The sequence below is a fragment of the Pseudophryne corroboree genome, chromosome 8 (assembly GCF_028390025.1).
Source record: "Pseudophryne corroboree isolate aPseCor3 chromosome 8, aPseCor3.hap2, whole genome shotgun sequence".
Taxonomy (NCBI): Eukaryota; Metazoa; Chordata; class Amphibia; order Anura; family Myobatrachidae; genus Pseudophryne; species Pseudophryne corroboree.
The window spans coordinates 447,120,171-447,147,700 of NC_086451.1; the positions used below are offsets into that span (position 1 = coordinate 447,120,171).

A 27,530-nucleotide genomic window follows, 5' to 3' on the forward strand; every position below is an offset into this window, starting at 1 on the left:
GGAGACCTGTAGACGCTGGGAGGGAGTGCGCGCGCGGCAGTGCAGGGCGGGAATCCGACCCTTCTTGAAACAAGGAAGTGCCGTGTCAGTTCAGTAGGCGCACTGCAGTCGGAAGTCCGCGGCTCCCGTGCGCCGCTACATACAGCGGCTCTGTTCGGGTAGCGTCTAACAACCCCCCCGGGGAGTGACTCACCACTTCCCGTACTGTCCAGAAAAACAGTAGCAGGGATAATTAAAGCCCTCGCTACTGCGCGCCACCGCTCACCTCCGGAGAAAGGTCCGGGAGGGGGGAGAGGGTGGGAGAGGGGAATAAACGGGGGGAAATACCTAACTAAAATCTTCAGTGAAAAAAATCTGTGTCTGTACTCCGCAGGCACAAAACTAAAAACTGAAGTTCTAGCTAGGCAGGAAGGAGGTGGGAGGGGTTAGAGGGGGGAGGAGTCAGGTTTTGATAGTTCTTTGCCAAACTCCACAACCACACACCTCTAACCCACAAGTAACGGCGCAGCGTCCCCCAGATGGATGAAAGAGAAATACATAATGAAGTAAAAACAACTATATCTCAGAAACCCAGAGCAATGAAGATATATACTGTATGTATTCATTTAATAAGAATCATAACTGCGACAGCACCAGGGATTTATATGTATCAAAGCGACTTCTTATGTGGAATCATATAACTATTACTAACAGATTTGTCCCAGAATAGTGATTGATTCACAAAAGGAAAAGTTTCTCATTAGCAGTAGTGCAAGGTTACCCCCCTCCTGTCTGAAGATTTGGAAGTCTTCATGGTGAAGGTTATGTTAATTCTCAGCAAGATGCCAGGGAATGCCTCTGGAACGCTTGCCAATGTACACTGCATCTATGTACCTTGTGTACATGGGGGAGGGGCGGCGACAGCCTCTGCTTGTGAAAACAGAGGCGTGCCGCTATCATTTACGGAAAGGGAAGAGGTCAGGGATCTCCGTCGTAGGACGCATGTTTCCTGGCTTCTGCAATGGGCGGCTTGCGCGGCGCCACAGGTGGGCTATGGTTATTAGGCGATTATATCTATTTTATAAAGTAACGGCTTTGAAATACGCCCTAATGGCTGGTCTGGGAACCAGGCAGGTGCTGCGCATCCGCTCTTACTGCTACTAACCTGAAGAATCGTCATCCTCGTACAGCTCTGGATCCTGCACACTCGTCTCTGTTCTAGGTTCAACCACTGAATAACCATCAGGCTCTACATAGACACAATCTGTATATATAGGAAACAATTTCCATTAAATATGTAACATGACAACATCAGTCATATCATCATTCGCTCTTTGATAACTTCTGTAAATGTTCATGAGCCAGAGATCTTGTGTTTTAATTGGTTGAAAGATCCACGGATTTGCCACCAATACACGTGTTTGGGCGAATTTGCAGGCGTTTTCACACGTTTTTAGCGCAATTTTCGCCCATGGCGATTTAAAAAAAGAAGAGAGTGAAATGGCATGGGTGAAAATGGTTTGAAAAGTGGCAGAAAATGCCAGCAATTGAATACCCTGTGTCGAAATAGTGCAGTTTTTCGACCAGTCGAAAAAACGGCACTTAATTGAATACCCCCCATTGTCGGTAGCTTTTGCAGATGATGCAGATAACAGTCGCTGATGACATGTCTCTGAGGTCAACCAATCTGACCAAGATGGAGACACACCTGAATAAGAGTTTTGGTGCTGATGGCACCTGTTATGTTATGAAAATAATGGGTGGACATTTTCAAGAAGGACCTGGACTGTTTGATCAATGGCATTTGAATGTCTATTGCACAGGTTCTCAAACTCGGTCCTCAGGACCCCACACAGTGCATGTTTTGTAGGTCTCCTCAAAGAGTCACAAGTGAAATAATTAGCTCCACCTGTGGACCTTATAAAATGTGCCATTGAGTAATTAATACACCTGTGCACCTGCTGGGTTACCTGCAAAACATGCACTGTGTGGGGTCCTGAGGACAGAATTTGAGAACCACTGGTCTATTGCATAGGTTCTCAAACACTGTCTCAGGACTCCAAACAGCTCACGTTTTCCAGGTTACCTAGCAGGAGTACAGGTGCACTCACTACTCACTGACACATTATAAAAGATCCACAGGTGGAGCTAATTATTTCACTTGTGATCCAGTAAGCAGACCTGGAAAATATGCACCGTGTGGGGTCCTGAGGACAGAGTATGAGAACCACTGGTCTATTGCCACAAACTCCATTCCACCAGTGATATTTACAGACTTATCACTTTTAGAGATTGTGGGGGGTATTCAATTAGTGCCGTTCACTTTTCCCCCATTTTTAGGTTGAATTTACATTCAACCTATTCAATGCTCGTGCCGTTTCTTCGACTGGTCGAAAAATATGACACTGGTGAATATCACGTGTATAGGCGAATTCGCCGCTGATACACGTGTTTTTGCGAATTTGCTGTATTTTTGCCAGGTTTTGGCGCAATTTTCGCCCATGGCGATTCGACAAAAAAAAAAGTGAAACGGCATGTGCGAAAATGGATTAAAAAATGGGCAAAAACGCACGCGATTGAATACCCTGTGCCGTTTTTTAATATCCCCCTGTATCTGTCTTGTTCTCGGAATTTGGATCACCACACCATTCATAATAATGAATATTCATGATCTGATGAACTGCAAAGAAATAAAATCCAACGCGCACAAGCTCTGCCAAGCCTTTTGGACTGAAAGCTCACTGTGAATGCATTTACAACGCAATTGCTGCATTTGCTGTAATACTTTTCCTTGAATTATGAAGTCAACTTTTGGTTAAATACTTCAAACTATTTATTGTGCGGACAATCAGTTATTATTAATTGAAAAGAGTAATTTTATTAACTGGCAGCTACTTTCCGAACTGCAAGCAGCTGACAATCACATGACTTCCTCCCTCCCACTTCCCCTAGAGGTGACCTTAATTGTACTCACCTGATTGGTCATCCTCTTCCTCCTCCTCCAGTTGTAATTGGCCTTTTTCCTCCTCGCTATCGGAATCAATTTCCACGTATACACAGTCTATATGTACAAAACAGCAGAAACCAAATCAGTCTATATAGTTACATACATATTTTTAGTCTGCCACTGTATACTATAATGTATATGTATATTGCTACTAACCTGAGGAGTCGTCATCATATAGAACTTGTTGGAGCCTTGATACCATTTCTGCATTAATAATGATGCATGCTGAAAATTTAAGTAGAGAGAAACAGGACAATAGTGAGTAACAGTTGAAGACAATATAGGACAAGTACAGGATAAATAAACACTGACATAAGTAAATGGGTGGCAGAAAACCGCGAGATTAGGTGCCGTCGAGGATGGTTTAAGTAAGAAAAGGATAAGCACATGAGGGTTCGAGGGCCCTGCTCGTGAGAGCTTACATTCTAAAGGTTTGCAAACTATCTACAAATGACGAATCTTATTGGTGCCATGTAGTCCACAGCAAATGTGCTGTAACACGAAAGGAGATTTATGTTCTTAACTGGTTAAATCCTTTTCTTTAGAATCCATAGGGGACGCAGGCTTTGACAGTGGATATAGGCTTCAGTAGGAGTCTGGGCACCAAGCAGTTATCTTGTTTCTCCCAGCAGCAGCCCAAGCTCCTTCTTCCCCTATACCCCGCCCCAGACAGGCCAGTTAAGTGATCAAGCGCAAGGCAATAGCGAGAAAGAAAGAAGACTGGCACATATACAGGCCCGAACACAACTTCCTATCCAGTGGGTCATAAAGAGAAGCCCTGTTAGGTATAGGGAGAGTAGAGTTTTTAATGAGGCGGGCAACATGTGCATCTACTGGGGGAGGAGACTCCCACATGGACTAATCCACTGTAGGAATCAGATAAAAGGCTGCAGTGCGCTTTGAGACCTGAAAACGCTTGTTTAGAGTAGCCGAAGATATTCAAGCTGAGTAGACATAGGGAATTCAACGGGAACTGCTTCTGACGCTGGGTCACCGCAGCTTTATATTTAGGGTCCTGCTTTGCATCCTCAATTAAAATGACCGCTTTAATCAGGTCGGCTAGATCAACCTGAGACAGGGACTCCTCAAGGACAGAGGAAGTCTACACATTCGAGGTAATGGACACAAGGCCTAATTCACACTGGATCGCTGTAGCGACAGTGATCGCAGTCTGAAGCCCTTTGAGGACTGTGGGCACAATGCGCGTGCACACCCCGGGAGGCCCAGTGAGATGCTAAAAGTATCTCAGGGCTGCGTTTGCCTCTGCTTGATTGACAGGCAGAGGCGGTAGCGGGGCGGGAGGGGGCGTGGTCCGGACAACGCAGGCGTGTCCGGACCGCTGCGGGTCGGGCCGCAGCAGCTGCGAGACATCACACGCATAGGCTGCAACCCGGGAGCTAGGCTGAGCAGGTAGGGAGCAACTCGGAAGCGTGCGATGGTCTTGCTCCCGTGCGGACGGGGGGCGTCCTTAGGATGCCTAGCCCTCCCTGCTCTGGAAAAGAAAAGAAAAATAAATTAAATTAAAAGAGTGGCTACAAAGAGCAGCACCCTTAAAACAATACCCACTCTTGCAGGCACCAAACAAAAAACTGGCCTGTCTGGGGCAGGGGTATATGGGGAGAAGGAGTCTGGACTGCTGCGGAGAGAAAATAGTTAACTGTTTGCTGTCCAGACTACTACTCAGGCCTACACCCAATGTCAAAGCCTGTGTCCCCTATAGCATGATGAAAACATAACCATTAGCAGAGGTGAATAAAGCTGTAGTAACAAGGAAAACACAGAGGTGCAATGTGTCACAATGTTGGCGTTATGTTTTTGGCCTAGTTACAACTACAGAAAACATCTGGAATGACAACACGGTCAATACATTCAGTTCTGAGGTGTCGCTGGCTTATACAATACTGGAGAAGTCCAGGCAGAAGAAAAATGATAAAGGTTCCACGTGTAAAGAGCAGAATCTTTAAGGCCGGCAGAAAAAATGCAAATTCAGTAGGCAAATGTGGAATCAGGTATGTTGTTATCTTTTATTACTCTAGTAGTAACGGGACCCCTCAATCTGTCCACTGCTTGGTGTCTGGTTCTTTATAACGGCCACCCATCAATCCTGCAAATGGAATTCAAAAGATTTCGAGTAGCACATCACACGGAAAGTAACATAGTGCAGTACTAAAACCATCTATTTATCGGACCATGTAGGTCTGTTATAGCCCATATAAAATCAAATACGGTAAGAGTTACTGCCAACCAGAAATGAGAGGGTAAACAGAATATCAAACATAGTCTCTGGATACTGATGATCCCGGGACAGGCTTCCAACCTTGGCACAGCCATAGCTTCTGCAGATGCCTGACCAGGTCCCAACTGATATGTGATATGTTGCTGGAGATCTTATGAATTCCATTTGCAAGATTGGTGGCTGATATCAAGAACCTGCTACCGGCCTGACTTACAGGTAAGAGTGAGAACCCGCACACAGACATACAGGAATAACTGATACATAGATACAACAGGGGCTGTCACTGAATATCAGACACTTGGGGATGGCAATAAGACACACTGCTGCTTATTATTAGCTTTCTGCTGCCTTCTGGCATGGACGATTGAAAGGACATCTCATGTAACCCCTATAAGACAGATATAGACGCCCTTCCCTCGCACTGACCTGTAGTGATCTCCTCCTCCTCACACTGCTCCTGGTCCCTCACACAGGGCTCTTTTCCCCGCTCAATCTGTGTTATTACCTCCGGCTTCATAGAGACGCTGCCTAAAATCATTACAGATATCAATGGTAAGACAAAGCATTTCTCATTATGTCTGAGATCCGGGCAGCTGGTTTATTTTATTTTTCTGCAGAAAGACCAGTCAAAATGTATGACTATAATCGTGTGTACAGGGTTCTCTTAATATGGTATGATCGCTTACACATACCTCACTGCATACAGACAACGCCTGAGTAAAATAAGCCCCACCCCTGATCCACCCAAACACACCCACTTTTGTGTGAAGCTCCACCCCTTTTCGGTCTGCACATGTGGGAAGTTGGGAGATCTGCTGACCCACGTAACAGGAAGTCTATACATTATCACAATCACCAATAAGTTTAAACTTCCAGTTTCTTTCACATCCTCCAAGTGTTCAGGAGCTTGTACTCTTCACCGCTAGTAACAAATGTATTAAGCCTAAAAAGTGATAAAGTGGAGACAGATAAAGAGTGATAAATGACCAGCCAATCAGCTCCTAAGTGTCATGTCACAGGCTGTGTTTGACAGAAGCTGGTTGGCTGGTACTTTATCTCTCTTTATCCGTCTCCACTTTATCACTTTTCAAGTACTAGGAGTTTTTTTTTACCTGTCATTCGCCAGGTAACCCCCACTCGCACCTGGATGCGGACATCTGCTCTCCCGGTCCTGGAGGACATCTTCTTCTCTATGCTGCCCCATTCTGTATTTGAGCACCTACAGGGTATCCTGCCTCCCACTACACATGTCGGAGACTGGACAGACCATCCAAGATTATTATACAGATTACTACTATGGTACGGAGCTTATAATGCTCATACAGCTGAAGCACATAAAAAAAAAAAGTGCTGCTTAACCACCAATGTCTTTACCAAGACACCGGTGGCCAGCACGTCATAGTACACTTGGCAAGACCATCAAGGTGCCAGCAAGACTAAGTTTTAAGATGTGCAACTAGTAGACTTTGTAAATGAGCTCTTTCCTCTATGGATGTATGACCAGGACGCAGGCCGGGAGAAGGAAAGGTGTTGTACCAAAACCTTGCATGACAATGCCCAGAAGATAGCACCATACAGAGTAGGACCATATGGCTTGTAGAGCACTGATGGGACTCTGGCCCATGGCACCCTGGACTCTTGTTTGTTGCATGTCCTAAAAACGCCACTGCCCAGTTATTTTCTTACCTACGGAACGCAGTGACTGGTAATTCTCCATCATCACATCTCTATAAAGCCTCTTCTGCTCTTCTTCCAGCGAGTCCCATTCTTCCTCAGAAAAGGATACTGCAATATCCTCAAACTCTTTAACGCCTACATCCTGAGAAAGACAAAGCAAGCATGCTCATACAATACATACCCCTGTATCTGGCGTCTGACACAACATTGCAAGTCACTGGCCATTCCCAGACTACTAAATATAGAGATCAGCCTTAGCCAGTGGCACAGCCATGATAGAACAAGGGCAGCAAATGATCACCGAACAGAAATGTTAGCCTACTTGTGCTTTAAGTAATCCATGATGCTGCCAGTGAATGACAACTCAGCAGTATAGTCAAGCTACAGGAAGATGGCCCCGCCCGCAGGCTACACCAAAATGTTGGCCACTCCCTATTCATTCTGGGGGCCGATGCAAAGAGGAAATAAGAGGAGGAACTTTGGTGCATTCCCTATGAAGCCTGGGGGCCAATGCAAGGAGAGAATTCCCGCCAGAGCAAACCACATAAAGGAACCCGCAGTTGCAGGAGACATTAGGATCCCAGATTGGGAGCGGTGCCTTTTTTTCTTTTTCTTTTACCCTTTGTTTTGCTCAATTAAAATCCTGGCTACACAATTGGCCTTAAACATGTCAGTTTCCTAAGGGTTTAGGTTAGAGGCATATTAGTTTTTCTTTTTAAATTACCTACGTAAGATGCAGTGGCACATAGAATAATAATGATGTAATTGACAGCAGTAATGGTGAGAGATCATCTCCAATCAGAATTACTGCATCAATGTGCAGAGTTATTTTAGGACAAGCAACAAAAAAAAAGTGTAAGATAACAGAAACTCAAATGCAAACTGCACAGTACTGTATGTGTTACTGTACTTACCATCACTCAGGACGCTGCCCTCTGTATACACCAGTATTATGACTTCTGCAAAACAGGAGATGATTATTTCATTATCAACTGCAATACATGTGTTTCTGTAACACTGCCTTACACCAGTGCTTCTCTGTCATCTTCTACCTGACTGCCCCCTGGCTGTCCATTTGCATTATTTGTGCCCCCAACACATGCAAAGCAAAACTTTTGTACTGAAAATTGATAAAATGTTAATTATAAAAAACAAAAATACAGTAGAAATGAATATTTCTCATGTATTACAATTTATGAAGAAATAGGAATTTAATACCAACCGGTAATTCCTTTTCTCGTAGTCCGTAGTGGATACTGGAATTACATTAGTCCCATGAGGTATAGATCAGGTCCATTGGAACCTGGCACTTTAATAAATCAATAGTGTATGCTGGCTCCTCCCTTTTATGCCCCTCCTGCAGACTCAGTCTAGGAAAACTGTGCCCGAGGAGACGGACATACTTTGAGAGGAGATATATATATATATATATAAAAAGCGGTGAGGCAAAGAACCAACACACAACAGTAATAAAAGATAGCAACGCTAACTATAACAAAGGACAGCACTGCTAACCAAACATGGAACAGGGACAGCAACAGCAGACCCAACCAAGAACACTTACAACCAGGTAAGCAGTAATAAGCATTTTAATACCTACCGGTAAATCCTTTTTTTTTTTAGTCCGTAGAGGATGCTGGGGACACTTAAAGAACCATGGGGTATAGACGGGATCCACAGGAGACATGGGCACTTGAAGACTTTAAAAGGGGTGTGAACTGGCTCCTCCCTCTATACCCCCCCTCCAGACTCCAGTTAGATTCTGTGCCCAGGGAGACGGACATTTCGAGGAAAAATAATTTATTTTGATTTAAACTAAGGTGAGATACCAGTTCACACCTCAAACCACGCCGTATAACATGGCATTCAACACAACGCATGCAACGGCATGAATAATGACAGCAACAGGCTGACCATAACCGCAACACAACACGTGTGTAACCATACCCAATTTCTGCAGATACAGTACGCACTGAGACGGGCGCTCAGCATCCTCTACGGACTAAGAGAAAAGGATTTACCGGTAGGTATTAAAATCCTATTTTCTCCTACGTCCTAGAGGATGCTGGGGACACTTCAAGAACCATGGGGTTTATACCAAAGCTCTAGAACTAGCGGGAGAGTGCGGATGACTCTGCAGCACCGATTGACCAAACAAGAGGTCCTCCTCAGCCAGGGTATCAAACTTGTAAGACTTTGCAAAAGTGTTTGAACCCGACCAAGTAGCTGCGCGGCAAAGCTGTAATGCTGAGACCCCCTGGGCAGCCGCCCAGGATGAGCCCACCTTTCTGGTAGAATGGGCCTTCGCCGATTTTGGTAACGGCAATCCAGCCGTAGAATGAGCTTGCTGAATCGCATTACAGATCCAGCGTACAATAGTCTGCTTGGAAGCAGGAGCCCCAATCTTATTGGAATCATACAGGACAAACAGAGCCTCCGTTTTCCTAATCTGAGCCGTTCTGGCTACATACATTTTCAAAGCTCTGACCACATCTAGAGACTTCAATTCCGCTAAGGCGTCAGTAGCCACTGGCACCATAATAGGTTGGTTCATGTGAAACGATGACACCACTTTCGGCAGAAATTGCTGACGAGTTCTCAACTCTGCTTTATCTTCATGGAAGATCAAATAGGGGCTCTTGGGAGACAAAGCCGCTAATTCAGACACCCACCTTGCAGAGGCCAAGGCCAACAGAATGATTACTTTTCAAGTGACGACTTTCAACTCTACCTTACGGTTCAAACCAATGAGATTGCAGGAACTGCAACACCACGTTAAGATCCCATGGTGCCACCGGGGGCACAAAGGGAGGTTGGATGTGTAGCAAGCCTTTCACAAAAGTCTGAACTTCTGGAAGGGACAAGTCCGAAATTTATACTTTAATTGAGCCTAATTTTAAGCCCGCATCCACACCTGCTTGCAGAAAATGGAGAAAATGGCCCAGCTGAAATTCTTCCGTAGGAGCCTTCTTGGATTCACACCAAGACACATATTTTCTCCAAATACGGTGATAATGTTTTGCCGTTACTTCTTTTTTAGCCTGAAGAAGTGTGGGAACGACTTCACTGGCAATACCCTTTCGAGCTAGGATCCGGCATTCAACCTCCAAGCCGCCAAATGAAGCCGCTGTTAGTCTTGGTACACGCACGGCTCCTGCTGTAACAGATCCTCTCATAGAGAAAGAGGCCAGGGATCTCCTACGAGCAATTCCTGAAGATCTGGATACCAGGCCCTCCTTGGCCAGTCTGGTACAATGAGGATTGCATGAACCCTTGTTCTTCTTATGATCTTTATTACTTTTTGAATGAGTGGAATCGGAAGGAACACATATACCGACTGAAACACCCACGGTGTCACTAGAGCGTCCACCGCTATTGCTTGAGGGTCCCTCGACCTGGAACAATATCTCGGAAGTTTCTTGTTGAGGCGAGACGCCATCATGTCTATTTGAGGAATTCCCCAACGACTTGTCACTTCTGCAAAGACCTCTTGATGAAGACCTCACTCTCCTGAATGGAGATCGTGTCTGCTGAGGAAGTCTGCTTCCCAGTTGTCCACTTCTGGAATGAAGACCGCTGACAGAGCGCTTACATGTCTTTCCGCCTAGCGGAAAACTTTTGTGGCCTCTGCCATTGCCGCTCTGCTCTTCGTTCCGCCCTGGCGGTTTATGTACGCCACTGCTGTTATGTTATCCGACTGAATCAGGACGGGCAGATCGCGAAGAAGACGTTCCGCTTGTAGAAGGCCATTGTAAATGGCCCTTAATTCCAGAATGTTTATGTGTAGAAAAGCTTCCTGGCTTGACCATTTTCCCTGGAAATTTTCCCCCTGTGTGACTGCACCCCAGCCTCGGAGACTCACATCAGTGGTCACCAGGATCCAGTCCTGGATCCCGAACCTGCATCCCTCTAGGAGGTGAGAGCTGTGCAGCCACCACAGGAGTGAGATTCTGGTCTTGGAAGACAGGATTATCTGTCGGTGCATGTGCAGATGGGACCCGGATCACTTGTCCAACAGGTCCAACTGAAACACTAAGACATGGAATCTGCCAAACTGAATAGCCTCGTAGGCCGCCACCATCTTCCCCAGCAACAGAGTACATTGATGAATCGACACTTTTGCTGGTTTCAGAATCTGTTTGACTAGGTTCTGAATTTCTAGAGCCTTTTCCACTGGAAGAAAAACTCTCTGTAATTCCGTGTCCAGAATCATACCCAAGAACGACAGACGTGTCGTCGGAACCAACTGCAATTTTGGCAAGTTTAGGAGCCAACCATGTTGTTGCAGAATTGTCAGGGAGAGCGTAATGTTCTGCAGTAATTGTTCCTTGGGCCTCGCTTTATCAGGAGATCGTCCAAGTACGGGATAATTGTGACTCCTTGCTTGCGCAGGAGAATCATCATTTCCGCCATTACTTTGGTGAAAATTCTTGGAGCCGTGGACAGACCAAACGGCAACGACAAAGGAACCCTGACAATGACTTGATTTTGCCACAATTTCCATATTGCTTTGCATACCACCTCCCTGTCCGGAGAAGCTGGTAAGTCCTATATGAAAAATCGGTGAGGGGGAACGTCTTGAAACTCTAGCTTGTACCCCTGGGACACTATTTCCAAAACCCATGGGTCTAGGGCCGAACGAGCCCAGAACTGAGTGAAGAGTTTGAGACGTGCCCCCACCAGTGCGGACTCCCGCAAAGGAGCCCCAGTGTCATGCGGTGGATTTGGCAGAAGCCGGAGAGGACTTCTGCTCTTGGGAACTTGCCACAGCCGGTGACCTCTTTCCCTTTCCTCTTCCTCTAGAAGCAAGGAAGGAAGACCCTCACTCTTTTTTGAATTTATTGGGCCGCAAGGACTGCATCTGATAGTGGTGCGGTTTCTTTTGTTGTGCAGGAACATAAGGTAAAAAGGATGACTTACCCACGGTAGCCGTAGATACCAGGTCAGCGAGGCCGTCACCAAACAATACACCACCTTTATACGGCAGAGACTCCATCACCTTCTTAGAGTCAGCATCAGCATTCCATTGATGAATCCACAATGCTCTCCTAGCTGAGACTGCCATGGCATTGGCCCTTGATCACAAAAGGCCAATATCCCTCGCAGCTTCCTTTAGGTAGGCTGCAGCGTCCCTGATATAACCCAGCGTCAAAAGAATGCTATCCCTATCCAGGGTATCTATCTCAGATGACAAGTTATCTGCCCTTTTTTCAATAGCGCTACTCACCCACGCCGATGCAACGGCAGGTCTGAGCAGCGTACCCATAGTGACATAAAGGGATTTCAATGTATTTTCCTGCTTACGATCCGCAGGTTCCTTTAGCACTGCCGTGTCAGGGGACGGAAGCGCTACCTTTCTGGACAGCTGTGATAGGGCTTTGTCCACAGTGGGGGGTGACTCCCACTTTTCCCTATCCCCAGAGGGAAACGGATATGCCACCGGAATTCTTTTGGGAATCTGAAACTTCTTGTCAGGATTTTCCCTAACCTTTTCAAAAAGAGCATTCAGTTCACGAGAGGGAGGAAACGTTACCTCAGGTTCCTTTCCTTTGAACATACAGACCCTTGTATCAGGAACAGCAGGGTCCTCCGTGATATATAATACGTCTTATCGCCACGATCATGTACTGAATGCTTTTAGCCAGTTTTGGATTTAATCTGGCATCATTATAGTCGACACTGGAGTCAGAGTCTGTGTCGGTATCCGTATCTGCTAACTGGGTAAATGAACGCGTTTGTGACCCCGAGAGGGTCTGAACTTGTGACAACACATCCTCCATGGATTTTTTTCCCTGCCTGGCTCTGAGACTCAGATTTATCTAATCTCTTATTTAACAAAGCCACATTCGCATTCAAAGCACTCAAAACACTTACCCAATAAGGGTCACTTCCACAGCTGTTTCTTTCCCTAATCCAGTCTCCTCCTGGGAAGAGCACTCAGCCTCAGACATGCCGACACACGTGTACCGACACCCACAAACACACTGGGCATAAAGGGGACAGACCCACAGTAAAGCCTGTCAGAGAAACACAGAGGAAGTTTGCCAGCTCACAACCCAGCGCTTATCCTGGTTCAGAAATCCCTTATATAAAGCCTCAGACCCGTTAGCGCTTTTATAATTACATATACAGCACCAAAATAACTGTGCCTCCCCCTCCTGTTTTGCACCCTGTTACTTGTACACCAGTGTAGAGGAAGGACCAGCGTCTCTGCAGCTCTGTGAAGAGAAAATGGCGCTGATGAGAGCTGTGAGGGCTAAGCCCCGCCCCCTTAATGGCACGCTTCAGCCCCGCTATTTTTTTAAAATATCTATACTGGCGGGGGTTCGGATTTAGTGCCTAGGCACTTAAAAACCACACTGCCAGTCCATATTGAGGATGTTTATGCTGCCCAGGGCGCCCCCTCGCGCCCTGCACCCTGTAGTGCCGTCTGTGTGTGGGAGCATGGCGCGCAGCGAGGTACCTCAAAGCCGTCACTGAAGTCTTCAGATCTTCTTCTACTCACCCATCTTCTGACTTCTGGCTCTGTATGGGTGATGGCGGGCTCCGAGAACGAGCATCTAGGCGTACCTAGCGTTCAGACCCTCAGGAGCTAATGGTGTCCTGTAGCCAAAGAAGCAGAGCCTTGAAACTCACAGAAGTAGGTCTTCTTCTCTCCCCTCAGTCCCACGATGCAGGGAGACTGTTGCCAGCAGTCTCCCTGAAAATAAAAAACCTAACAAAAGTCTTTTAGAGAAACTCAGGAGAGCTCCTCAGAGTGCATCCAGTCTCACTGGGCACAGAATCTAACTGGAGTCTGGAGGGGGGGTATAGAGGGAGGAGCCAGTTCACACCCCTTTTAAAGTCTTAAAGTGCCCATGTCTCCTGCGGATCCTGTCTATACCCCATGGTTCTTAAAGTGTCCCCAGCATCCTCTAGGACGTAGGAGAAACCAGGAAAACTAAGCACTGAGGTGGGCGCCCAGTATTCACTACAGACTACGAGAAAAGGAGTTACCGGTAGGTATTAAATTCCTATTTTCTCTAATGTCCTAGTGGATACTGGGATGACATTAGTACCATGAGGAAGTCCCAAAGCTCCTAGAACGGGTGGAAGAGTGCTGAGACCCCTGCAAAACCACCTGACCAATCTAAAGGACATCTCTGGCCAAGGTGTCGAACCTGTAGAACTTTATGAACCTGTTCGAACCAGACCAAGTAGCTCCACGGCACAACTGTAAGGCCGAGATGCCCTGGGCAGCCGCCCAGGAAGAACTCACTGACCTTGTGGAGTGGGCCTGGATAGAACTCGGCAGCTGCAATGCTGCCGAAGAATAAGCTTGTTGGATGGTCAACCTGAGCCAACGAGCAATGGACTGATTAGAAGCAGGACGACTAATTTTGGCAATGTTATAAAGGACAAAAAGGGAGTCAAATTTCCTGTGACGGGCTGTCCTCTTGACGGAAATGTTCAAAGCCCTTACCACGTCCAAGGACTTTGGAGCAATTGATATGTCAGCCAGCATTGGAACTATAGGTTGATTTACATGAAAGGCCGACACCATTTTCGGTAAAAACTGCGGGCAAGTCCTGAGCTCCGCCCTATCTTCGTGAAATATTAAATACGGGCTCTTACAGGATAAGGCCCCCAATTCTGACACACGTCTGGCAGAGGCTAATGCCAGCAACATGACAGTCTTAAAAGTAAGATATTTCAATTCCACCCTGTGTAAGGATTCAAACCAGTCTGACTCCACATTGAGATCCCATGGAGCAGTGAGGGGACAAAGGGTGGTTGAATGCGAAGAACACCCTTCAGGAATGTCTGTACTTTCTGGAAGAAGACGGAGAGCGCCAATATCTGGACTTTGATGGAGCCCAACCTTAGGCCCATATCCACGCCTGCTTGCAGGAAGAGTACAAAACGGCCAAGTTGAAACTTTGCAGGAGAGTATTTTCTACCCTCACACCAAGAAACATATTTCTTCCAGATATGGTGGAAATTTTTTGACGTAACCATCTTACGGGCCTGGACCATACTCAAAATAACATTGGAGGGAAGTCCTTTTCTAGCTAGAATCTCCCTCTCAACCTCCAAGCTGTCAAACGTAGCCGCAGTAAGTCCGGATAGAGGGACAGCCCTTGTTTAAGAAAGTCCTTGAGGAGCGGTAGAGACCAGGGCTCCTCCAGAGACATGGTTAGGAGGTCTGCATACCAGGTCCGTCGAGGCCAATCCGGGGCAATTAGAATTGCCTGAACGCTTTCCCTTTTGAGCCTTTTTAGAACTCTTGGAATGAGAGGGATTGGAGGAAACAGGTACACGAACTGGTAAGTCCACGGTGCCGTCAGGGCGTCCACAGCTGCCGCCTGCGGATCCCTCGTTCTGGAACAGTAACGACGGAGCTTCTTATTGAGACGAGAAGCCATCAGGTTTATCTGCGAACAGCTCCACCGGTGAACCAGTTGTAGAAACACCTAAGGGTGAAGGCCCCATTCTCCTGGGATGGAGGTTGTACCTGCTGATGAAGTCCGCTTCCCAGCTGTCCACTTCTGGAATAAATATGGCTGAGATGGCCCTTGCATTGGCTTCCGCCTAGAGGAGTATCTTTGACACCTCTCGCATTGCGGCCCTGCTTCTTGTTAATCCCTGTCGGTTTATGTACGCCACCGCCGTGGCGTTGTCCGACTGTACCTGGATGGCCTGATTCCAGAGAAGATAGGAGGCTTGCAAAAGAGCATTGTAAATTGCCCTGAGTTCCAGTACATTTAATCGAGAGTGCAGATTCCTGACGCGACCACCTCTCCTGGAACTGGGCCCCCTTGGTCACAGCCCCCCAACCTCGGAGGCTGGCATCCGTTGTCAGTAGAATCCATGATTGGGTACTGAAACTCCGACCCTCCACAAGGTGAATGACTTGTAGCCACCATAACAGGGAAATCCGTGCTTTTGGTGACAGAGTTACACTCTGATGCATGTGCTGGTGATACCCTTACCATTTGTCCAGCAGATCGAGCAGGAACGGACGGGTATGAAATCTGCCGTATTCGATTGCCTTGTATGACGCTACCATCTTGCCCGGTAAGCAAATGCAAAGATGAATTGAGATTTTGCGGAGCTTGAGCACAGAGTGGATCATAGCCTGAATAGTCAAGGCCTTGTCCATTGGAAGGAATACCTTCTCAGACACCGTGTCCAGTATCATTCCCACGAACTGAATTTGCTGTGATGGTTCCAGGTCAGACTTCCGGAAATTTAGGATCCACCCATGATCCGTAACCAGGCGAGTCGTCAAGTCGATGCTGTGTAGCAGATGTTCCCTGAACACCGCCTTTATCAGGAGATCGTCCAAGTACGGGATTATGTTGACTCCCATCCTGTGCAATTGCAGCATCATGACTTTTGTTAATACCCTTGGAGCTGTGGAGAGACCAAAGGGTAAGGCCTGAAACTGGAAGTGGTGGTCCAGTATAGCAAACCGGAGGTAAGCCTGATGAGGAGGCCATATGGGAATGTGTAGGTAAGCATCCTTTACATCCAGGGATACTAGGAACTCCCCTTGCTCCAGACCGGAGACCACCTCCTGCAGGGACTCCATCTTGAATATGAACATGAGTAGATACGGGTTTAGAGATTTTAGGTTCAAGATCGGCCGTACCGAACCGTCAGGTTTCAGTACAACAAATAGACTGGAGTAAAACCCCCTGTTGTGCAATGGAGGAGACACTGGGACAACAACCCCCGTTTGTAGTAGTTTTCGAATGGCGTCTTGCAAGGTAACTCTTGCTATGGGTGAAGCTGGTAAGATTGACTCGAAGAATCTGAGTTGGATATGGGATCCCTCACCCAAGGATCCCGGCAGAACAGTGCCCACACATGGGCAAAGTGCTGAAGGCGAGCACCTACCTGGAAGTCGCCTTGATGCTGGGGCCAACCGTCACACGGAGGGCTTTGTACATGAGGATCCGGAGGCCTGGTCCAGAGATCCATCAGCCGCTGGTTTACGGGGCTTACCGCAAGTTCCTCTAGCAGCATTTGAGGCTCCCCTGACTCTGCCTCTGAATCTGGCCACATGAAAGGACTGCAGAGAGGGCCCAGGGTAGGGATGTCTAGCAGGAGGCGCAGCAGACGACTTGTTTAGTTCTTCTCCAAACAAGGCATCCTCTGTAAAAGGAAGATTCTCCACTCCTTTTTTGGAATCCACATCCGCTGACCATTGACGCAGCCACCGAGCTCTGCGAGCCGAGACCACCATAGCTGTGTATGGCCATTGATGAGACATAATTCTTTAACGGCTTCACTCATATAATTTGCAGCATCCTGGATATGCTGCAGTAGTGTAATGATCTCCTTCTGAGGCAGGGAGTCAAACTACCTTATTATATTATCAGACCGTTTTACCACGGCCCTTGAAATCTAGCCGCAAGCTATAGTGGGCCATTGAGCTTCGCCCACTGCAGTATAAATTGATTTGAATGCTGGGAGAGATAGCCCCAGGTACAGGCAGCACAATCTTACGTGACAGCCTAGACACTGAAGTATCCACGGACAGTGGATTTTCCCATACTTTCCTATCCTCAGCAGGAAAAGGAAATTAATTCAGTAACCGTTTAGGAGTAATACATTTTTTGTCAGGATTCGCCCACGCCTCTTTAGAAAATGAGTTTAGTTCCTCTGATATAGGGAAAGTGGCAGAGGATTTTGGTATCACATTAAAAAACAATTCCTGTTCTGGTTCTGTCTCCTTATCCGGTATGTTGAGGACTTCCCTAATAGCATAAATCAGGGCCTCAACCCCTGGGGACAGATAATTATCATCTTCCACCTCCAGCTCTCCCTCATCCAGCTCTGGCATGTCAGTATCAGAGTCAGACTGGAGCACCTATTAGAGCGTGTGTTTATGAGAGACCACCAGAGGGGGCTGAGGAGCTTGTCTGTGGTCAGCAGCCTTAACTAAGAAATCATCTACAGATTGTTTCAGGGTCTGCCATTCTTGCTTTGCGGTCGCTAATTCTGTATTAATTATATATAGTAATCATGGTTTTGAATGATTCTAACCACTCAGGTTCCGGTATGCTGCTACCTTGTGAAGGCAGAGAACACTGGGTTCACAGGAGAGACCCCTGTGGAGAAGGTGTAAACTTAGTGTTACATGAGGGACACACAGGCTTCTTATTGTAGAAAATACAGAATTAGATGAATAACCCAGTGCAGTTACAACACAGTTAGTGAAACAGCACAACAACCCCAGACAGCCCTGAATAGTGTGACGCAGAGGATTGGGACCAGCACACAATAGCTCAGTCAGAGCAGTGCTCCGCTGGGTATATCTCCGACTGTCTCTATATATATATATATATATATATATATATATACATATACACACACTGCTCAGGAAAATAAAGGGAACACTAAAATAACACATCCTAGATCTGAATGAATGAAATATTCTTATTGAATACTTTGATCTTTACATAGTTGAATGTGCTGACAACAAAATCACACAAAAATTATCAATGGGAATCAAATTTTTTTTTTTTTTTGTATAATCTGATTTTTATTGAAAGAAGACAAAGTACATTGAAATCACCGTGCTCAAATACAATATTCACAGTAAAGGTGTGTACACACGGTACGATATTTTCTTCCGATTCTGACTATATAGTCAGAATCGGAAGAAAATATAGTGCAGATCGCAAGGTGACAGTCACCTTGCGATCCCGATCCGATGCCGATGCGCGGCCCCGCGCGGTCGGCATCGGCCGAAAAAATAGGCTGTGCAGGCAAGTCAATCCTGACTATCTCTATAGAAGAGATAGTCAGGATTGACACTTAGCCAAAATCGCATCGTAAGCACACTCATTATGTGCTAGCGATACTGGCTAAGTGCCGACCAGGCCCCCTGTCGCACGGTGAGAATCGGATAAGTCCGAATCTCACCGTGTGTATGCACCCTTAGCTAGACCGGAACGACACTATACTAATTGTAAAGAAGTTGAATTGAGCTCAGCCAGTTGAATATCCAGAACATTTTAAACAATTGTCATTCAATACCTGAGCACATCCCAAATTACACAATAAACTTTAAAAACTTTATATAGAAAATAAAAAAGGAAAAAGAGGAAAAAGGGAAAAATAGGATGGAAAGGAGAGAAAGGGAAAGAGAAAAAGAGAAAAAGGGAAAAGCACCCTGGGAAGGGTACTAATGGCAAGGTGTAAACAGTGTCAGGAAACCTCCCATGCCACAGTATTACGAGATGTAAAGTTTATAAACATCTGTCATTTTAAAATCAAGCCAGGGAGCCCAGGTGGTCCTAAAAACTGATAGTCGGAAAGTGGAGGTAAGGAGTAAATCTTCCATGACCATATAGCTATCTACTCTGCGGAACCAATCCCTCCTAGTAGGTGAGGAAGAGGACTTCCACAGTACAGGTATAACTGCACGAGCTGCGTTACAAAGATGTTTCAGCAGAGACTTCTTGTAATTGGAGACCGGAATCAAAGAATGACCCAATAGCCAGAACGCTGAATCTTCTGGCAGCTGAACACCTAAGATCTCGGTTGAGATCTTTATTACCTCGTTCCAAAAGGGTCTCAGGCGTGGGCAATCCCACCATATGTGAATCATCGTACCTATTGTTGAGGAGCAACGCCAACATTTATTTGAGGAAGCAGGGAACATTGTGTGAAGAATGGAGGGGTATCTATACCATCGGGTAAGAATTTTGTACTGGGTCTCTCTAATCTGAATACATATAGAGCTAGCGTGCGTTTTGAGGAAGATAGATTCCCATTCCTCCTGTGAAAATGTTAAACCAAGATGGAGGGCAGACGTCGTAAATTTTTCCAAACTGCTATTGTTGGAGAGATCGTCGGGTGGGGGGGGAGAAAGCTTTGCAATGCGGGGTAACCATGGGAAAATCTCAGGGTGCCGTAACACACAAGACCCTTCAAGTTTCACCCACTGTTTGATATCCCCATTCTTGGTCCAATCGAGCACTCTATTCAGTAACACCGCATGATAATAATTTTTGATGTTAGGTAGTTGAATACCACCAGAACTGGTAGATCTAGATAGAGTGGCATATCCAATTCTGGGTCTTTTACGGAACCAGATAAAACTGTTGAATCAAGTGTTGAATAGACTGGAACCAAGAATTTGGGATAGAAATCGGTAGAGTTTGGAAGAGGTACAGCAGCTTTGGGAGAGTATTCATTAATTCTCCCTAGCCAAGACAGGCGTTTGGAATGCCATCTGCTAAAATCATTACGAATTAGGGATAATATTAGCGCAAAGTTCAGGGTGAACAGTTGTGAAAGATTATTTGTTAATCTAACTCCTAGGTAAATGATGCAATTAGAGTTCCAAGAGAAGGGGAATGCTTGTTGAAGGCCCCTAACCGCAGCGGGGGATGCAGAGACATTAAGAGCGGAGGATTTAGAGTAATTCATTTTAAAGTTAGAAAGTCTGCTAAAGGTATCAAATTCTCGCATAAGATGAGGGAGCAAAACAGTGGGGTTGGATATGATCGCTAGGAGGTCGTCAGCAAAAAGCGCCAGTTTAAATGCCTCACCATCCACCTGGGGGCCAGAGATTTTAATATTTTTCCTAATAGCTCTTGCTAACGCCTCAATACATAGTACAAAAATCAAAGGGGAAAGGGGGCAACCCTGTCTCGTGCCGTTAGTGATACTAAAGGAGTCAGGAAGAGTACCATTAATCCTGACCCTGGCAGTAGGAGTGGTGTATAAAGCCATGATTCTGTGGAGCGCGATAGGTCCCAGGCCAATATGCTCCAGCACAGACCTCATGAAATTCCAGCTGATCCGATCAAATGCTTTTTCAGCATCCGTCGAGAGCAATACTGTGGGTAGTTGCCTCAAGCAAGCCAAATGTATCAAATTCAAAACCTTTGTGATGTTATCCTTAGCTTACCTACCGGGGATGAATCCCACTTGATCCCTATGTATTAGGGAGGGAAGAAGATTATTCAGTCTGACAGCCATGAGTTTAGCGTAGAGTTTTAAATCAACATTCAACAGTGAGATGGGTCTGTAGCTGAAGCACAACGCGGGATCCCTACCTTGTTTAGTAATTACTGCAATATGTGCCTCTAGGGATTGAGGGGAAAAATGTGAGGTAGCAGAAATAGCGTTATAGGCACGAAGCAGTAAAGGAGCCAAACTATCCTTAAATGTTTTGTAATATGCTATGGTAAAACCATCCGGCACAGGGCTTTTACCGGACGAAGTTAACAAGATAACATGGTCTAATTCTTGCAGGGTGAATGGACGCTCTAGCAGCTCTATATCTGTCGTTGAAATAGTGGGGAAATCCGTAGCTAACAAATAATTCCGAATTTGAGGTAACACTAACAAAGGGTTAGGGTTATTCGAGGATGTAGCTAAATTATAAAGAGTGGAGTAATACTGCTTAAAACAAGAGGCAATTTCTGGGGTCTTAGAGTGGAGAAGGTCATTAGCATCTTTCATTACACTGATAAATGAGGCAGAATGCTGTGCCCGTAAAGCACGTGCCAACAGCCTGCCAGGCTTATTACCCCATTGGTAAAATCGATTTCGACATTTACGCATGGAGTGTAGCGTGTTATCAGATAGCACTATATTCAATCGGGCTCTACTATCAGTTAATTTTGCGTAAGTTTCTCCAGACAGAGAAGTTTTATGATCAGATTCTAGGGTATGTATCTGTTGTAAAAGGGTATCGATGAGGGCTTTTTTCTGTTTTTTCACATGTGTACCCAGTTGAATCAGTTTACCCCGGATAACACATTTATGTGCCTCCCATACTACAATTTTGAACACCTCGGGCGTATCGTTTAGGTCAATATAATCAGACAAGGCCTTTTCGAGTTCCCCCTTACAATAAACATCTTGCAAAAGAGATTCGTTCAAACGCCAAGACCATTGACCTAAGGTGGGTGCTTGGAATGAAAGAGTCATCGAAATAGGAGCGTGGTCTGACCACGTGATTGGACCTATATCAGCATCTAAGAGGAGGGGAAGATGTCTGTGGCTTAAGAATAGGTAGTCTAAACGTGAATAGACCTGGTGGGGATGAGAAAAAAAGGAGTAGTCCCGAGCAGTAGGGTGCAGGACTTTCCAGGAGTCGGCCAGCTGAAGCTCGTGAAAGACTCTCCGAACTTGGCAATGCTTGCGCTTCGAAAATCTAGGGGCTGCGTTAGAAGTATCTACTGTGGGATTGAGAGACCAATTACAATCACCTCCCAATACCACTATGCCCTGCAAGAGGGAATCAAACTGAGAGAGGAGTGATGCAAAAAAATAAGAATTTACTCACCGGTAATTCTATTTCTCGTAGTCCGTAGTGGATGCTGGGGACTCCGTCAGGACCATGGGGAATAGCGGCTCCGCAGGAGACAGGGCACATAATTAAAAGTTTGACCACTAGGTGGTGTGTACTGGCTCCTCCCCCTATGACCCTCCTCCAAGCCTCAGTTAGGATACTGTGCCCGGACGAGCGTACACAATAAGGAAGGATTTTGAATCCCGGGTAAGACTCATACCAGCCACACCAATCACACTGTACAACTTGTGATCTGAACCCAGTTAACAGTATGATAACCGAAAAGAGCCTCTGAAACGATGGCTCCCAACAATAATAACCCGATTTTTGTAACAATAACTATGTACAATTATTGCAGACAATCCGCACTTGGGATGGGCGCCCAGCATCCACTACGGACTACGAGAAATAGAATTACCGGTGAGTAAATTCTTATTTTCTCTGACGTCCTAAGTGGATGCTGGGGACTCCGTCAGGACCATGGGGATTATACCAAAGCTCCCAAACGGGCGGGAGAGTGCGGATGACTCTGCAGCACCGAATGGGAGAACTCCAGGTCCTCCTTAGCCAGGGTATCAAATTTGTAGAATTTTACAAACGTGTTCTCCCCTGACCACGTAGCTGCTCGGCAGAGTTGTAATGACGAGACCCCTCGGGCAGCCGCCCAAGATGAACCCACCTTCCTTGTGGAGTGGGCATTGACAGATTTAGGCTGTGGCAGGCTTGCCACAGAATGTGCAAGTTGAATTGTGCTACAAATCCAATGAGCAATCGTCTGCTTAGACGCAGGAGCACCCAGCTTGTTGGGTGCATACAGTATAAACAGCGAGTCAGACTTCCTGACTCCAGCCGTCCTTGAAATATATATTTTTAATGCTCTGACAACGTCCAGCAACTTGGAGTCCTCCAAATCGCTAGTAGCCGCAGGCACCACAATAGGCTGGTTCAGGTGAAACGCTGACACCACCTTAGGGAGAAACTGAGGACGCGTCCGCAGTTCTGCCCTGTCCGAATGGAAAATCAGATATGGGCTTTTGTACGATAAAGCCGCCAATTCTGACACTCTCCTGGCCGAAGCCAGGGCCAGTAGCATGGTTACTTTCCATGTAAGATATTTCAAATCCACCGATTTGAGTGGCTCAAACCAATGGGATTTGAGAAAATCCAAAACTACATTGAGATCCCACGGTGCCACTGGAGGCACAACCGGGGGCTGTATATGTAGTACTCCTTTGACAAAAGTTTGGACTTCAGGAACTGAAGCCAATTCTTTCTGGAAGAAAATCGACAGGGCCGAAATTTGAACCTTAATGGACCCCAATTTGAGACCCATAGACAATCCTGTTTGCAGGAAATGTAGGAATCGACCCAGTTGAAATTCCTCCGTCGGGGCCCTCCTGGCCTCACACCACGCAACATATTTTCTCCAAATGCGGTGATAATGTTGTGCGGTCACTTCCTTCCTGGCTTTAATCAGGGTAGGGATGACTTCCTCTGGAATGCCTTTTTCCTTTAGAATCCGGCGTTCAACCGCCATGCCGTCAAACGCAGCCGCGGTAAGTCTTGGAATAGACAAGGTCCCTGCTGAAGCAGGTCCCTTCTTAGAGGTAGAGGCCACGGATCTTCCGTGAGCATCTCCTGAAGTTCCGGGTACCAAGTCCTTCTTGGCCAATCCGGAGCCACGTGTATCGTTCTTACTCCCCTTTGCCGTATAATTCTCAGTACCTTGGGTATGAGAGGCAGAGGAGGGAACACATACACTGACTGGTACACCCATGGTGTTACCAGAGCGTCCACAGCTATTGCCTGAGGGTCTCTTGACCTGGCGCAATACCTGTCCAGTTTTTTGTTGAGGCGGGACGCCATCATGTCCACCATTGGTCTTTCCCAACGGACCACAATCATGTGGAAGACTTCTGGATGAAGTCCCCACTCTCCCGGGTGAAGATCGTGTCTGCTGAGGAAGTCTGCTTCCCAGTTGTCCACTCCCGGGCTGAACACTGCTGACAGTGCTATCACATGATTTTCCGCCCAGCGAAGAATCCTTGCAGCTTCTGCCATTGCCCTCCTGCTTCTTGTGCCGCCCTGTCTGTTTACGTGGGCGACTGCCGTGATGTTGTCCGACTGGATCAACACCGGCTGACCCTGAAGCAGAGGTTTTGCCAGGCTTAGAGCATTGTAGATTGCTCTTAGTTCCAGTATATTTATGTGAAGAGACGTCTCCAGGCTTGACCACACGCGCTGGAAGTTTCTTCCCTGTGTGACCGCTCCCCAGCCTCTCAGGTTGGCATCCGTGGTCACTAGGACCCAGTTCTGTATGCCGAATCTGCGGCCCTCTAACAGATGAGCACTCTGCAATCACCATAGCAGAGACACCCTTGTCCTTAGCGACAGGTTTATCCGCTGATGTATCTGCAGATGCGATCCGGACCATTTGTCCAGCAGATTCCACTGAAAAATTCGTGCATGGAATCTGCCGAATGGAATCACTTCGTAAGAAGCCACCATTTTTCCCAGGACTCTTGTGCATTGATGCACAGACACTTTTCCTGGTTTTAGGAGGTTCCTGACGAGTTCGGATAACTCCCTGGCTTTCTCCTCCGGAAGAAACACCTTTTTCTGAACAGTGTCCAGAATCATCCCTAGGAACAGCAAACGTGTCGTCGGGATCAGTTGGGATTTTGGAAAATTCAGAATCCACCCGTGCTGTTGGAGCACTACTTGGGTTAGTGCTACTCCGACCTCCAGCTGTTCTCTGGACCTTGCCCTTATCAGGAGATCGTCCAAGTAAGGGATAATTAATACGCATTTTCTTCGAAGAAGGATCATCATTTCGGCCATTACCTTGGTAAAGACCCGGGGTGCCGTGGACAATCCAAACGGCAGCGCATGAAACTGATAATGACAGTTTTGTACCACGAACCTGAGGTACCCTTGGTGTGAAGGGCAAATTGGGACATGGAGGTAAGCATCCTTGATGTCCAAGGACACCATAAAGTCCCCTTCTTCCAGATTCGCTATCACTGCTCTGAGTGACTCCATCTTGAACTTGAATTTTTGTATGTACAGGTTCAGAGATTTCAGATTTAGAATAGGTCTTACCGAGCCGTCCGGCTTCGGTACCACAAATAGCGTTGAGTAATACCCCTTTTCCCTGTTGTAAAAGGGGTACCTTGACTATCACCTGCTGAGAATACAGCTTGTGAATGGCTTCCAATACCGTCGCCCTGTCGGAGGGAGACGTTGGCAAAGCAGACTTTAGGAACCGGCGAGGGGGAGACGTCTCGAATTCCAACCTGTAACCCTGAGATACTACCTGCAGGATCCAGGGGTCCACCTGCGAGTGAGCCCACTGTGTGCTGAAATTCTTGAGGCGACCCCCCACCGCCCCTGAGTCCGCTTGTAAGGTCCCAGCGTCATGCTGAGGCCTTTGCAGAAGCCGGGGAGGGCTTCTGCTCCTGGGAGGGAGCTGCTTGCTGCAGTCTCTTACCCTTTCCTTTGCCTCGGGGCAGATATGAATGTCCTTTTGCCCGCTTGTTCTTATAGGAACGAAAGGACTGCGGCTGAAAATACTTTTTCTGCTGGGAGGTGACCTGAGGTAAAAAGGTGGATTTCCCGGCTGTTGCCGTGGCCACCAAATCCGATAAACCGACCCCAAATAATTCCTCCCCTTTATACGGCAATACTTCCATATGCCGTTTGGAATCCGCATCACCTGACCACTGTCGCGTCCATAAACTTCTTCTGGCAGATATGGACATCGCACTTACTCTTGATGCCAGAGTGCAAATATCCCTCTGTGCATCACGCATATAAAGAAATGCATCCTTTAAATGCTCTATAGTCAGTAAAATATTGTCCCTATCCAGGGTATCAATATTTTCAGTCAGTGATTCCGACCAAGCCACCCCAGCACTGCACATCCAGGCTGAGGCGATTGCTGGTCGCAGTATAACACCAGTATGTGTGTATATACTTTTTAGTGTATTCTCCAGCCTCCTATCAGCTGGGTCCTTGAGGGCGGCCGTTTCTGGAGACGGTAACGCCACTTGTTTTGATAAGCGTGTGAGCGCCTTATCTACCCTAGGGGGTGTTTCCCAGCGCGCCCTAACCTCTGGCGGGAAAGGGTATAACGCCAATAACTTCTTTGAAATTAGCAGTTTTCTATCGGGGGTAACCCACGCTTCATCACACGCTTCATTCAATTCCTCTGATTCAGGAAAAACTACAGGTAGTTTTTTCACACCCCACATAATACCCCTTTTTGTGGTACTTGCAGTATCAGAGATATGCAAAGCCTCCTTCATTGCCGTGATCATATAACGTGTGGCCCTACTGGAAAATACGTTTGTTTCTTCACCGTCGACACTAGATTCGGTGTCGGTGTCTGTGTCGACCGACTGAGGTAAAGGGCGTTTTACAGCCCCTGACGGTGTTTCAGACGCCTGGACAGGTACTAACTGGTTTGCCGGCCGTCTCATGTCGTCAACCGACTTTTGCAGCGTGCTGACACTATCACGTAATTCCATAAACAAAGCCATCCATTCCGGTGTCGACTCCCTAGGGGGTGACATCACCATTACAGGCAATTGCTCCGCCTCCACGCCAACATCGTCCTCATACATGTCGACACACACGTACCGACACACAGCAGACACACAGGGAATGCTCTGATAGAACACAGGACCCCACTAGCCCTTTGGGGAGACAGAGGGAGAGTTTGCCAGCACACACCCAAGCGCTATAAATATATAGGGACAACCTTAAATAAGTGTGTTCCCCTTATAGCAGCTTAAATATTATTAATATCGCCAAATAAGTGCCCCCCCTCTCTGTTTTTACCCTGTTTCTGTAGTGCAGTGCAGGGGAGAGCCTGGGAGCCTTCCTAGCAGCGGAGCTGTGTAGGAAAATGGCGCTGTGTGCTGAGGAGATAGGCCCCGCCCCCTTTCCGGCGGGCTCTTCTCCCGGTTTTTCTGAAAACCTGGCAGGGGTTAAATACATCCATATAGCCCCAGGGGCTATATGTGATGTATTTTTAGCCAGAATAGGTACTTTCATTGCTGCCCAGGGCGCCCCCCCCCCCAGCGCCCTGCACCCTCAGTGACCGTTGGTGTGAAGTGTGCTGAGAGCAATGGCGCACAGCTGCAGTGCTGTGCGCTACCTCATGAAGACTGAGAAGTCTTCAGCCGCCGGTTTCTGGACCTCTTCTCTCTTCGGCATCTGCAAGGGGGTCGGCGGCGCGGCTCCGGTGACCCATCCAGGCTGTACCTGTGATCGTCCCTCTGGAGCTAGTGTCCAGTAGCCTAAGAAGCCAATCCATCCTGCAC

General features: G+C 46.9%; 1 protein-coding gene across 1 annotated transcript in view; it reads right to left on the minus strand.

Moving 5' to 3' along the window:
* LOC134949557 (zinc finger protein 235-like) overlaps positions 1-27,530 on the minus strand; it is an 80,972-nt gene that overhangs the window by 41,530 nt on the left and 11,912 nt on the right. Inside the window, exons 2-7 of the mRNA XM_063938213.1 lie at positions 7,814-7,858; positions 6,909-7,041; positions 5,649-5,750; positions 3,143-3,211; positions 2,954-3,040; positions 1,145-1,243 (exon numbers count right to left, since the gene is read on the minus strand). Of these exons, the coding sequence (XP_063794283.1) occupies positions 1,145-1,243; positions 2,954-3,040; positions 3,143-3,211; positions 5,649-5,750; positions 6,909-7,041; positions 7,814-7,816 (493 nt within the window). The 5' untranslated portion in view covers positions 7,817-7,858. The remainder of the gene's footprint in view (positions 1-1,144; positions 1,244-2,953; positions 3,041-3,142; positions 3,212-5,648; positions 5,751-6,908; positions 7,042-7,813; positions 7,859-27,530) is intronic.